At 38.1% G+C, this 14099-nt stretch overlaps 2 protein-coding genes and 1 pseudogene across 5 annotated transcripts in view; 2 read left to right on the top strand and 1 right to left on the bottom strand.

Moving 5' to 3' along the window:
• Positions 1–14099, top strand: part of HSPA14 (heat shock protein family A (Hsp70) member 14) — a 41343-nt gene that overhangs the window by 1260 nt on the left and 25984 nt on the right. Inside the window, exons 3-7 of one of the 2 annotated variants that reach the window (XM_016210048.2) lie at positions 63–145; positions 10571–10619; positions 10750–10855; positions 11672–11762; positions 13095–13199. In XM_016210048.2, the coding sequence (XP_016065534.1) occupies positions 63–145; positions 10571–10619; positions 10750–10855; positions 11672–11762; positions 13095–13199 (434 nt within the window). The remainder of the gene's footprint in view (positions 1–62; positions 146–10570; positions 10620–10749; positions 10856–11671; positions 11763–13094; positions 13200–14099) is intronic. The other variant, XM_016210049.2, reaches the window with a different exon arrangement.
• On the top strand, positions 56–4425 carry MSANTD7 (Myb/SANT DNA binding domain containing 7). Of its 3 annotated transcripts, none has more exons than XM_087825148.1 (3): positions 56–145; positions 2086–2796; positions 3303–4425. In XM_087825148.1, exons 2-3 carry the CDS (start codon positions 2241–2243, stop codon positions 3818–3820), a joined length of 1074 nt encoding a protein of 357 aa, XP_087681274.1. In that variant the 5' UTR covers positions 56–145; positions 2086–2240; the 3' UTR covers positions 3821–4425. The 3 variants fall into 3 exon arrangements, with proteins under 3 accessions (XP_087681274.1, XP_087681282.1, XP_087681280.1); XM_087825154.1 differs by having other exon boundaries at positions 80–145; positions 1839–2796; XM_087825156.1 differs by lacking the exon at positions 2086–2796 and having other exon boundaries at positions 61–145.
• LOC107534820 (spindle and kinetochore-associated protein 3 pseudogene) lies at positions 6144–7477 on the bottom strand (annotated as a pseudogene).

Below are 14099 nucleotides of genomic sequence, written 5' to 3'. Positions count from 1 at the left end.
CACTTTTATGCTTTGAAATAAGCAAAAATTACCTGCATTTGTAATGTATTGCTCTTTTTCAGGTTGTTGGATTGGCAGCAAAACAAAGTAGAATAAGAAATATTTCAAATACAGTAATGAAAGTAAAGCAGATCCTTGGCAGAAGGTATGGAATAAAATATTACTTTACATATGGTAATAAAAATATGTTTGTTTATACACCCTAAGCATAATGTGGAATGAAACTAGAACCACCAGTTGTTTTTTCAGCTTTTTATGACTGAGTTATTTCAAAGAGTACCCCGGTAGCCTGTTTCTTTTGATGATTAGTGTAGAGTCTTCTCAAGGATGGGATTCACTCACACGTTTGTTTCTTGCTGACAGGTCTGTTTGTATTGATAAATGCCAACATGCTGTTTATTTTGATAGTTTGTGTCATTAAGAGGTGGTAATTTGAACTTGTTACATTTTAATACTTTTTAACTGAGGGAACTTGAAAGATTTTGTGGGAATTTGATGACTTCTTTGCACTGTAGTTGTTTTTTGCAAAATCTATTACATTTACTTATAATTTATGTAGACACTATCGGTTTTCTTCGGGTCCTTTTGTGACACTTCCTGGGAACTAACTTTTCCAGTGGCTTACAAATTTAATCATTAGAGAAATAGCTTAATTAACGTCTTATATAAGAATCAGGTTAATCATCTGTTGTAACTTTAATTAAAAGATTAAAGAGGCTTGCTTCCCCAGACTCATGTCTCCCCAAATTATAGATTACTATAATAATTAGGGGGTTTCATTTTCACTGGAGTAGTAATACTTGATACAGTGTTTTTAAGTTTTCAAAGTGCTTTCACATCTATTATTTTATTTAATCCTCTCAAATCCCTGTAAGATTGGTAAGGCAGGTTTTATCCCTCCCCATTTATAGATGAGAAAATCAAGGCACATATAAGTTATGGTATTCTTAAATTAGTTAAGGGGATAAACTAGATAGGACTGCAGTTCAGAACTTCTAACCCTTAGCCCAGGTTGTTTCCTTTCTATGTTGTTTGGTTAGGAATTTAAATAGAAATTTCCTCATGTTGCTTTATTTTTTTATGCATACAGATATTTTTTATTATTCCTTACCTGTGTGTAGTTAAACTGAACTTGACTTTTTTTTTCCCCTTAGGATGTCTATGCACTAAGCCAAAAATAGTATTTTAGAGAGAATTCAAATTTTTTTGATGATGCTCAATTAATTGGTTTCAAAGATGTTCAAATTATAAATTCTGGGGGGGGAAAGCAGGGAGTTATAGATGGATGTTGAAACTAGATTCACTAAGCAGCCAGTTTTAATTTGAACTTTATATTTTGAGTAATTATACATACTGTTGTAAGAAATAATACAAAAAGATGCTGTATATTACTGGATTTACCACTTTCTCCCAATAATAACATCTTGCAAAATTATAGTATAGTATCACACCCAGATACTGACATTGGTACAATCAAGGTATAGAACATGTCCATAGATCTCTCCCCTGGTAGCCCTGCTTGTTTTATACTGCTATTTTGGGGCAGACAATTGGAGTAATGATTGGTTGTCTTCTGTTATATTATGCAAAAAGCTTTGTATTAACAAGAATAACTTAAGCTTACTTTTCTGGCCCTGAAAGTTATCTTTTAACAAAGGAGTGCAATAGTGACAGTCAGATGGGTGATACATAGCCACAGCATGCTGCTGAGAGCAAGGTTAGTGAAGGATGAGCACCCTTCAGACAAACTGCTACACCATGGTCCTGCTAGCTGCCTCATGCTCCAGGTATATCCCACCTCCGTCTGTCTACTTACAAGACAATGGTGATTTTTACAGTTCTACCAGGTTTCAGCCTTGGAAGCATTCTGGCCATCATGGAGGAGCCAGTCCCCTTGTTATCAAGCCAGTAAAGCCCTTTTTAGCCCCTGGTACAGTGTCCATCCTGGATGAACTCCCAAAATTGGGCTTTCTCAGTCTTGCATCCTACCTGTTTGTGACCTACTTACAGGTAGCACTGCTTAACTTACTGCCACAATTATCCTTACACCCTTCCTGTAACTCTCATTCCCCTGTGGCCTTCCAGCCAGAAATTTGGTCTTTGGACCTGGCTTCTCAGCAATTAGCCCTGAGAGGGAAGAATCCGTTGACTCCTGGAAATAGACTGAAAGCACCACACCTTCAGCTTTGCGCCTTGCTGCCCAGGAGCTTTCTTCAGCTAGCCTTCCTTCCCAGTCTACTATGGCCAGTTCCAATAGCAGTGCGGGCATCCGGTGGTCCAGACAGGAGACACGAACTCTTCTCTCCATACTAGGCGAGGCAGAATACATTCAACGCCTCCAGACTGTGCATCATAATGCAGATGTCTATCAGGCTGTATCTAAGCGAATGCAGCAGGAAGGCTTCCGCCGCACCGAACGTCAGTGCCGCTCCAAGTTTAAAGTTCTGAAGGCATTATATTTAAAGGCATATGTTGCCCATGCCACAAGTATCGGTGACCCACCACACTGTCCATTTTATGAGACGTTGGATCAGCTTCTCCGAAATCAGGTAGTGACTGACCCAGACAAATTAATGGAAGATTGGGCCAAGCACTGTGATCAGAATTTAGTGGCCTCTGACACCCCAGGGGAAGAGGGAACCAGCATTCTGAGAGCAAAAAGGACTCAGGCAGCAGACCACCAGCCTATCTCGAAAACAGTTAAGGAATCAGATGAGGATTGTCAACTGAAAATCAGTGACCAGATGCAAGAAACCAGTGACCTTGAGGACTCCTGGGATGAATCCTCAGGTGCAGGTAATTCCCAAACATGAAGGATTGGGGTCCCAGAGTCACTTGGTTCTAAACAGAAGTATATGTTTGAATGGTGTTTTTTTCAGCATTGTCCCTATTTTTGCTCCCTGCCCTCTTTTTTTAAAACCTAATGATAAGGGACTCCAGGTGTTTAAAAGCTATGATCCTAGGTATGTAAGGTATTAGAACTCTTTAAACATAGAAGTACTCTTTAGAACCAAACTATTTTGGCATTATTTATAATGGGTACTTAGGCATTTGTGGATATAGAATGGGTTGGATAGCTAACTGGAAAGGGGCTCAGAAAGTCAAGGGGAAGGTTTTGGAGGTAAGATTACAACAGGCTAAAATGTCCAGACCAAAGAAATGAATTCTGTCCAGTCCCTTGTGGAAATAGGCCTTTCCAGCTATGACCCCAGTTTTGTAATTGTCTCTCAACTCTGCTGCTGGTTCCATGCATTCCCTTAGCAGGAATGTCCTCTCTGCAACATTGTTGCTTTGTTTTTCAGGGTGCTCTCAAGGGACCCTCAGCTACAGCAGTTCCCACCACCTTTTCAGAGGTGCAGTTGCTCCCTGTCAGAGCAGCCCCATGACCAGACTGGGTGTGTCCGGTGAGCCCAGTCCCTGCACCAGCACCAGCCGAAACACTCCTGGGGTGGCCTTCACACAGCAGCCTCCAATCTCCTCCGGAGTTCCTTTTTCTGGTGGGGATAGGCCTTTGACCAGTGAGCCCCCTCCAAGGTGGGCAAGACGAAGAAGGCGGTCAGTGGCCAGGACTATTGCAGCTGAATTGGCAGAAAACAGGAGATTGGCACGAGAACTTTCAAAGCGTGAGGAAGAAAAATTGGACAGGCTGATTGCTATTGGTGAGGAGGCCAGTGCTCAGCAAGACACGGCCAACGAGCTCCGCAGGGATGCCGTGATCGCAGTCAGACGTTTGGCAACAGCAGTGGAAGAAGCAACCTGTGCTTTTCAGCTAGGGCTTGAAAAATTGCTTCAGAGGTTAATTTCAAACACCAAAAGTTAGTAACTGATGATAAAAGGGTGTATATCCTAAACTGGTAGAAGCCCAGACTCAATACATTTGGTACCCTGGGTCTGTTTCCATGTCCTCAGAAAAAAGAGTGGATGAGCAGTAAATATGCAGAAGAGTCAGAATATATGTGCTTTTCCCAAACTTCTCCACTAATTGAAAGACTTTCTGGATATGTGAGAGGTGGCCTAATGGAAAATGGATGGAGCCAAATCCAGAGAGCTAGTTAGCCCTGGTTTTGTCACTTATGTTAGGCAATTTAGTTTACCTCTCTACACCAGTTTCCTCATCAGTAAAATGGGAACTAGGTAACAATTCCTGACCTGCCTACCTCACAGGGATGTTGTGAGGATCAAATGGCTAATAGATGTGAAAGGGTTTAAAAGCACTATATACACATGTAAGTTATTAATGTATATGACTTTGGCCGAGGTAAGGCGAGGGTGAGGTGCATTAGTTGACAAGATATAGAATTATGGTTGTATACCATGATGACTTTATTGCTTGAATATTTAACTTGACTGCTTTCTGGAGTTTAAAGTCTTCATTTTTTTTTAAATCCCTCTGTCCCTCTATGGACACAACATGTATTTGTACCTTTCTCTCAATTTCTCTTCTGTGTCTATGACATACCTACTAGTAAGCACTCAGTAGTCAAACCATCTTTTTCTCCATTTTAACCTTGCTGACTATTTTGAGCCAGAACTTGCCCGTGCAGCCGGCAACTTTTCCAGGGGTAATAGTTCTTAGTCTCTATAGGATATAATTCAGAACTGACAGGGAGCCACAATCATGTGTTATGGTTCATATCGATAATCTGATATAATGAGATATTGGCTGTTTTATAAAGTATTAAATGTAAGTAAATTCTTTGCACTCATATTATTTGGGTCCCTTACATGCATAATTATATATCTTTAAGTTTCGGTTGCTATTTGAACATCTTGGAAAGAATTTGGATTATATTACTTTCCCAGGTGCTTTTTAGCTAATTTCATTCTTTATCTTGAAAATAATTTATTTTACATATTTAACAAAAATTACAACTACACAGTTATTCTTAGAACACAAATCAAGTTTTGTTTTAACGATAATTTTCTCACAAAATGAAGAGAGCAAGTCTTTACATTTGACTTTGAAGGCACAGTCACAGAAGAGGGTACTCTACTGCATCAAATTCCCCATAGCTAAGTCTGTGAAGCACCTTGTCATGATACTTGTCAATTGTTCTCAAATTCTTTTTTTTCTTAATATGTTTTTATTGATTTTCGAGAGGGGAAGAGGGATAGAGAGAAGTATTAGTCAGCTGCTTTCTGCACATCCCTACTAGGGATCAAGCCCACAACTTAGGCATGTGCCCTGACTGGGAATCAACCAGTGACCTCACGGTTTATGGGATGACGCTCAACCATCTGAGCCCCACCAGCCAGGGCTTTTCTCAAATTTTTAACTGGTCTTAACAGTATGGTAGGCCCTTATTTTCCCATTGGCCATCTGAAATGTTTGCCAAACTACTTTTATAATTAGATAAAATTACTACTCAGTTATACTTAAATTGGAAGGATCTTGGGCTTGATGGACAGGGCAGTGTGAAGCTGTCATACAGCTCTAGACATTCAGTCTCTGGGTTCCTGTGGTCACAGCTGACAGTCTAGAGAAGGGCACCTGACCCAGGAAAAATCATCAGAATGTTCCAGAGAGTGAGACCTCAGGGTATGTGGGCAGCCACTGAAAGGGAACTTGGAGAATTCAGCAGCCATGTGCTGGAAACAGCTGAGTTGAGAGGATGAAACCAACACCAAGCAAAAAAGTTGGGAGTAAAAAAGAAGGAAGAAATACCTCCTGACAGTAGGTGAATCCCTAATTCCAACGTCTGAGACCTACTGCAGTGCAGTTATCCTGGCCTGTAAGGGGGCTCCTTTTCCTAAATTAAGCTGTCGTTTGTAAACAACTGTTTTAAAGGAGCAATGTTGAAATAAAAGATATGAGACTTGGACAGTCATGAAAAAGACAGGAGAAGGACAGAGTTAGGGTTAAGGACAAAGCCCCACTCTGGCAGAAAGCAGTAACTATCCAGCTCAGAGAAGATGAGGTGGCCTTATTTGAATAGCAAATAGTAAACTTAAATTTTAAAAATTATTGATCCTGCTTCCTAGTATTACTTAACCCATGGTTACATTAGGTAGAGTAAATTTGAGATCAGTAAAATAGTAATATTTAAAAACAAGTTACATGTCAACAAGATTGAGGTTAAACTAAATCAAAATTTAATAAAAAATAAATTATGACATCAGTGTCCATGCTCATTATTGATATGGGTTGGTTTTTAGAAAAGGAGAAAGACACAGGGGGATGTGAAAAAATAAGTCCAGCTTTGCTTTTATTCTATTCAGTTTCTATAATGGACAGATAGATCCACTAGAATTTTTTCACCAGTTTTCTTGTTGCTGACATCTCAGACGTTCTGTCCTTCACATCTAGTAAGGAATGCTTTGCTGGGTGGCATGCCTTAACTGCTACTGGAGTAGTAGCTAGGTTTGGGTTGTATTTTGGTAAAATCTGGAGAATGTCTTCTGGAATTATAGTTACTTTTGGAGGTGTAGGTGTTCTGAGCAGATTCTCACACGAAGAAATCACGGGAAGAGGGAACTGCACAATTCTCAGCGTGTGTCTGAATTTAAAACGAAGTACAGTCTTTCATTTCCATATCATTTGATGAACTATTTGTTTTTGATAATGGATAATCTGGATACTAAAGCTGTTCTGTTCTTTGTAGAAGGCATTTTCAAACTAGGAGTACAGAATGTAGGTACCAAGGGAGACTTTGTATATTTGGCATCATTTTTTTCCAGTTGCTGGTTGTTGAGGCCAGCAGTGGCACTATCACTGGACGCTGGTTCTGTTTCTACGGCTTCCTCACTTTTGTTCACTTTTCTAACTCCCATTGTGTAATCTTTATTCAAACATAGTATATTCAGATACTGAAGTACTCTAATTTAGGAATCACTCAAAATCGTCCATATTTAGTGTACATTTTGGAGTTTTTTATACTTTAACTAGTGACTGTTTGGAAGATGGAGTTAACATGCTTGGCTCTTCCTTTTGGTTGTTTACTGCCTGTGGGGGGGTTGGTGGAATTGGAGATACCGGGTACTGCTCAAGACCCAAAATCTGAAAGTTGGAGAATACATGGAATCTTCTCAGAAACAGAGCTGCTTGGAACAACAGGATTAGACATACCATCCTTCAGGCTTTTGAAAGTTTTCATCCCTAGTGGACTCAGGTTTAGAGTCAACGACTTCTTGCTCACCCACTTAATTTTTCTTGGCACAGGGGTTATATTCATACTTCTGGAAAAAGTCATTTTTATGATATCCTCTGAGTTTTTTCTCATCAGTACTTTTGTTGCCTTTGTGAAACCAATGCTTTCTTGAATCTTCAAACTTGCATTATCAAGAAGAACATTGACATTACCCTTTAGAGTCTAAACTTGTGAATGAAAGTCATGTAAAATTCTCTTTGCTTTTAACCTTCAAAGTCACTGTCTTCCCCCTCCAGTGCCCACTGCAGCCAGTTCGCTTCGCTGTCTAAGGTGACTGCCAGAGGCTGCAGCTTCAGACTGAAGCTCCTGATCAGGTCCATGGTGACCACCACTAACTTCATTCTTTTCTATTAGCCTTGTTTCTGTGTCATGTGTTACAGAAGGCAAGCCCTAGAAAACTTTCCTTCTAGGGAACTTTCCAAAGTCACTTTTTCTCACATAGTGTAATGAAAGATCACCTAGTTAGTGGCATGTGGTGGAAAAGAACAGCTCTGGGAACAGTTGAGGGTGGTGTGAATAACAGCCACATGCAATAGACAACTCCTTTTAGGCACAAGCTCTCAACAAATAGCATTCCGTTTTCCCCCAAAAACACACACTTTGGGATATACAAAGGTGTTGAACCATATATCCAATTTAAAAAGTTTTTCTTCAATCTAGAGCTGAAAATAAATGAGCATGTTGGTAGAGGTTTTGTATTTTTCAGGCTTGGGTGCTTAATGCAGAAAATACAAATAGGTGAAGAAACTCAAAACAACAGTGGGAACATACCTGGAACCATGAATAGATGGCAAGCAAGCTGCTCTGTTAAGTGGGTAATGATGTAGGAGGCAGCTTGTATGGTAGCATTCACTGGAATCTAGAACTCTGGGTTTTAATCCTGTCAGTTACATTGGCAAATCATTTGAATTGTTTTAGGCCGTTATATGGAGGGATATGTACCAGTTACAACTAGATAACACTAATACAGGTAGGTAGACTTTTTGGAAAAACAGGGAAGTATTCGGTGAAGAATTAGGCCTATACTATATTAATCTATTAATGGTAGCAAAATACGTAGGCAAGGATTTATTTGAGATAAAGGAAGTGCTAAAGTATAGAAGTGGAGTTGAACTTTGGAGTATTATGAAAAGCTAATGGGTGAAGTAACTTTAATTTAGGAATAAAACTAAAGGGAAAGATTTTAAGTGAACAGAAATAGGCAAAATATTATAAAGAGGAGGGAAGCTGTAATAAGGGGACATTGTATGAAAGAAAACAAGCCCTGAAATCTTGCCTAAGCTCTAGGCCCAACCATTACTACCTGTCTTTCCTTGGATCATTTCATCATTCTGTAACTCAGGATCCTCACCTATAAAGTGGGAAACTAATAAACTGTCCTACCTACCTCACAGGATTGTTGTGAGGGTCAAAGGAACAGGTGAATGTAAAAACACTTTCACACATGGAAAGCACTATACTGTGACAGTAGTGGGAAAGAAGACCCTGTAGCACATTAGTGCTGGTATGTGCCAGGTCTGAAGGCTTTCTGACTGCAAGAGACATGTAAGGAAGGAGGAGGAAGAGAAAATGGCATTGCTAGTAAAGGTTGTGATACAATAGTAGGATTAATGCTCTGCCTCCTAAAGACTGTGATGTAAATGAGGTGCTGTGTATACCAACCTCCTACCACTCTTTGTTTTTCTGTTACATAATTAATCCTGGTGTGGACAAATAAAGTTTTTACTTGTATGTAGTTGTGGCACTATCCATGATCATTTGTCGTCACCTGCATTCTTTGTTTTCTGCTTTTCTGCTAGCCAGTCTCCAGGGTCTTGCCTATACATGACCCCCAAGAGCTCTATGTGCTTTCTGTCTTCACATAAGTGAGGCCCTCTTTACATAGCAGTTGAGAAATAATTTTCCATTTCTAAGAGTTCTATAAACTCCATAAAATATCTTCTCCTGGCAAATATCTTGTCTGAGTGGTAGATAGCCTCCACATAATAGGATAAATTATCCTGGTTGACTTACATTCTACTCTAAAAACAACAACTGGTAAAAGGACACGAATTATAATATTGGTGCAAAAAAATTACTATGGGCACACTTTATCTTCTTACTGTTAAAATATTTGTCTACGATATAGTCTAAATATTGGGTTTTTTAAAAGGGAAGAAGGGACGGTTCAGTGGAAAGAATACTAAACTTTGCATTAAAGATCTGGATCCTGGCCAGTTCTGCCATTAACCATATGACTTTGGGCAGGCTACTTTACCTGCTTCCTCTCTACCAATTTTTAGGTGATAGAGAAGGAAGTATGAGGAATCTGCAAGTATTGAGACAGAGCTCTAAGCCAGATTAGTCCATTTTAAACCCCTTTTGTCTTTCTCTTAATTATACAGATTAGGGTCATCAGATGTTCAGTAACTCCAGCAATTAGCCACTTAATTTTCATTTCGTCTTATTAAACATTTAAGACTAGTTTCTGAACAGAATAGCCACAGCCCCTTGGATGAAGTGTTTAGGGGAAGGATTTACTTCATCTTAATTTCTAGATGAAATTAAACCAAGGATCAAACACTCCTATTTCTGCTCAGGGGCAGAAGTACTTAATCATGTACCATCTTACTGCCAGGCAGTTGGGTAAAGTTTGAAAACCATACCCTGATAGAGAAGGCCTGGGATCAAATACTGACTCTGTCCTTTATTAGCTTATAAGTCATTGACCCTCTATAAACTGTTGCCTCTAAAATAATACCTGCCAAATTATCCCCACTATGGTATTGTGAAGATCAAGTGGTAATAAATGTGATAACATTTTATAGTCTGCATAAATTGGTATTACTATTTTGAGCAACCACACCCATTAATTTTTTTATTGCCATTCGCTTTATTTAGTAGCCACTTTATATAGGACATTATAGATCTATCTACCTGGAGTACTGTGCATCTTTCCATATGTAACATTTGTACTTTTGCTCAGTGTTGATTTTGGGTGTTGATTCATGTTCAGACCAAGCGACAAAGATGGTGTTAGGCATGCTGGTTTCCCTTAGTTTGCAATCTTACCTTCTTTGTCCTTTTTATCTCAGTGGCTGGGTCTTCAGGATTATAGATGTGGAAGTATGTAACAAAATCATTGATATTATGAAAAATCACCCCCAAATGTATAGTATCTATTAATAGCAAGATCAGAATAAGTAAGAGCTATTTACTTTCAAATGCAAAGATTAACACTTTAATAGAATTACTATAACCATTTAAATATCCACCCATTTAATCCTATCATCTAATAATTGAAGGGTTTTTTTTAATATTAAGCAACTTAATTTTGTTTTTTATATTCAGTGGTATTGAAAAATATAGTGTTCTTTAAACCTTATATATGAACAATACTGATTTTAATACTTAACTATCTTTATCTTTATCTTTATGGACAGCTCTGATGACCCACAGGCTCAAAAATACATCACAGAAAGTAAATGTTTAGTGAGTATGGTTCTGTTATTTCTTCCCTATTACACAAAGTAATTGCTAAGGTACTGACCTATAATATTGGTTTGAAACTATTTTTATTAAAATTATTTCTTATTTAACACACTTATAATTTCTTTTATAGGTCATTGAAAAAAATGGAAAATTACGATATAAAATAGACACTGGAGAAGAAACAAAATTTGTTAACCCAGAAGATGTTGCCAAACTGATATTTAGTAAAATGAAAGGTATTGAGCCAAAGAGAAAAACTTTTTAAGAGTTGACCTTAAAAAGTTAGATGTATTTTTGACCTGGGGAGAAGCAGATGATTGAGCAGATTAGCTGTAAGGAGACCTAAACTCTGTCTGACTGGGCCACTAATTGGCTATGTGACCATGGTTAATGACTTACCTTCCCTGACTTTGCTTTCCCTAGAAGTAATGTAAGTGGATTGGGATGGAATAGCATTTTCAAAACTTTATAATATGAAGTGGCCAAATAAATGTGATGAAGAGTGAATATTGTATCTCCCTCTTCAAGATTAACAGTACACTCTCATCAATATTTAGGCAGATTAAGTTGGTCTGGTTTCATCACTTCAGACAAGGGCTGGAGCTGAGTGGCATTCTTTGGAACAATTTAGGAAATTTTGTAGTAGATTATTCATAAGGCTCACATGAACTCTGGGATTATATTATGAATTTGTGGGATGTAAGGCAGCCCTTTAACATTATATGTTGATCTAACATTATGCTGTTTATCTTTACATTGGCACATTAGAAGCTTATTCTCAATGAAGCGAGTCTAATTTGGGAGATGGTTGAAACTTTGAAGCCTAAGAGCCAGGCACTTTGGAAAGTATCTAGTTCTATGTCCACAGACTACCAAAACCACGTGCATGATTTAAGAGAGCAACAGAAGAAAATCAACAGGGTGGGAATCAAGTGAACTGGAAAATCTTTATAGTGAGAAGATTTTTGCTACAAATTGATAAACCTCACAAAGTATCACTTGACATATTTTTGTGTCATCAGAATTTATTTTTATATTTTTTTAATATACAGAAACAGCACATTCTGTCTTGGGCTCAGATGCAAATGATGTAGTTATTACTGTTCCATTTGATTTTGGAGAAAAGCAAAAAAATGCTCTTGGGTAAGTATAATACAAGGTTTATCTTACTTGCTTAAAGGAAATACAAATTTCACAATATCACCGTATAGTAAAAAGTAAAGTTGTGTTTGAAAACGCCTTGGGCAATACAGTTGTATTCGTAAAATATGTGTGTGTATGTAAATTGTATGGTAAAAAGTATGTCAATGATCATTAATATTTCCTATCTTTTATGAAACAGCAAGAGAACATAAAATTAGATGTATCTTAACTGTTTTGATTGGAAATGTCTGTAATTGCCAGGTTAAGTTGATGTTTATGAATCACTTTGCCTTAGTTTTATATAATTAGGGTTTATGTTGGAATTATATAAAAAATGTGCAATTTTAGAATATGTTTGCAAGTATTTCTTCACCTTAGATCTTAACACCTAAACAAAAAGTTGCATAGTTTTTACAGGTCATTATGCAGATGTAATTGGTGAGAATGCCTGTCTTTGCTTTTGGGATAAAGTTCCACATGGGACTTTGTCAAGCATCTAAGTTGCTTCTGGGGCAGAGAATTGCTTCATTTTCTTTAACTTGTGGGATATTAAAAACTGACGCTAAAATTGGAAAATTGCAAAATGTATTATAAATTTGTCTTAATCTCTTTCTAAAATTTGTAATCATGAGCATTTTTGAGAGCTTCCTTTTCCTTGTCCAGTATATGCACATGCTATTTTCTTTGTTAAGAAAATAGACTCTGAACATTATTATTTTAAATGGAAAATGATCTCTTACAACCCTGGCTGGTGTTGCTCAGTGGTTAGAGCATCAGTCAGAACACCAAGGGATCACTGGTTCAATTCCTGGTCAAGGGCACGTACCTGGGTTGCAGGTTCAGTCCCCAGTCCAGTCAGTCCCATGTGGAAGGCAACCAATCGATGTGTCTCTCTCACATCAATGTCTCTCTCTCTGCCCATCCCCCTTCCCCTTCTCCTCCCCCTTCCTCCTTCCTTCCTTCCTTCCCTCCCTCCTTCCTTCCTTCCTTCCTTCCTTCCTTCCTTCCTTCCTTCCTTCCTTCCTTCCTTCCTTCCTTCCTTCCTTCCTTCCTTCCCCCTTCCTTCTTTCCCCCTTCCTTCCTTGCACTCTCTCTGTAAATCAATGGAGAAAATATCCTTGGGTGAGGATAAACAAAAAAAAAGAATATGATCTCTTATAGAGTTACATTCATTTCTTGTTTCCTATTATCTTGCTTCTAAAGATCATTACCATTAATGTTCTACTTATGAAATCTTATTTGCTATTGCATAAAATCTTTAGCAGAGCACTTCTAAAATGTAGACTTGAACATGTTGTGATATTAAATTCATTGAAAGCAAATTGTCCACAGGGAAGCAGCCAGAGCTGCTGGATTTAATGTTTTGCGGTTAATCCATGAACCATCTGCAGCTCTCCTGGCTTATGGAATTGGACAAGATTCCCCCACTGGAAAAAGGTAAAAACCATATTTGCAGCTTTAAGTTTTTCAGCTCAGAAAACATTTTAGAATATAGCAATTATATCAATAGAGATTATTATAAAATGCAGCAGTTCCAAGTCTTTGTGAATGAAAACGCATCAAAACTCTCAGCTAGAATTTTCCAAATACAGTGGTACCTCAGTTTTCAAATGTAATCCATTCTAGAAGACTGACTGAGTTCTGAAATGTTGGAAAACCGAGGTATTAGCAGCTGGCAGCTAGGCCTCAGGATCTTGCACTCGGCGGAAGCTGTGTGGCATGTTCAACTTCCAAGGTGTGTTGGAAAACCGAAGCATTGACTTCGGGTTTACGGCATTCGTAAATTGTAATGTTTGTGAACGGGGACGTTGGAAAACCGAGGTACCACTGTAGATGAGAAAGGTTCGTAGGAAAGCAGAGAAAGGACATAACAGAAGGGAAGATTGAGCTTATCTGCCCTCCTCTTATCACCCACATTTTGTCCCTAGAATTGTGATAGATTAGAAATTTGTAAGCCCAGCCATGTTCCAACTCAAGCTAGGACGCTTAATTTTACTGCCAATTTCAGTTATTAAACATGTTTATAACTAGTTTTATATACATCTGTCTTGACAGGAGATGGTGAGAAACCCAGCGTGGGGATTTAAGAATTGTTTTGATTACAAAACAGTAAAACATATTTTTAACTTAGTTGTTAAACTTGTCTTAATAGGCCTGACACATCATGCAACTTCAGGGAAATTAATTCAGATGTGTTTATTTTCCCTAACTGTTTCGCTTCATTCATATCTCACAGTTAAAGAAATTAATATGTATAAATCACTAGAAAATTCTTTTTAGGTAAACTAGATAAATGTGAAATATCATAAATTATGAAGTTTTACGCATAGGAAATTA

This window comes from Miniopterus natalensis, chromosome 1, assembly GCF_054644295.1.
Source record: "Miniopterus natalensis isolate mMinNat1 chromosome 1, mMinNat1.hap1, whole genome shotgun sequence".
NCBI lineage: Eukaryota > Metazoa > Chordata > Mammalia > Chiroptera > Miniopteridae > Miniopterus > Miniopterus natalensis.
This window is presented reverse-complemented; position numbering and strand designations above follow the sequence as displayed.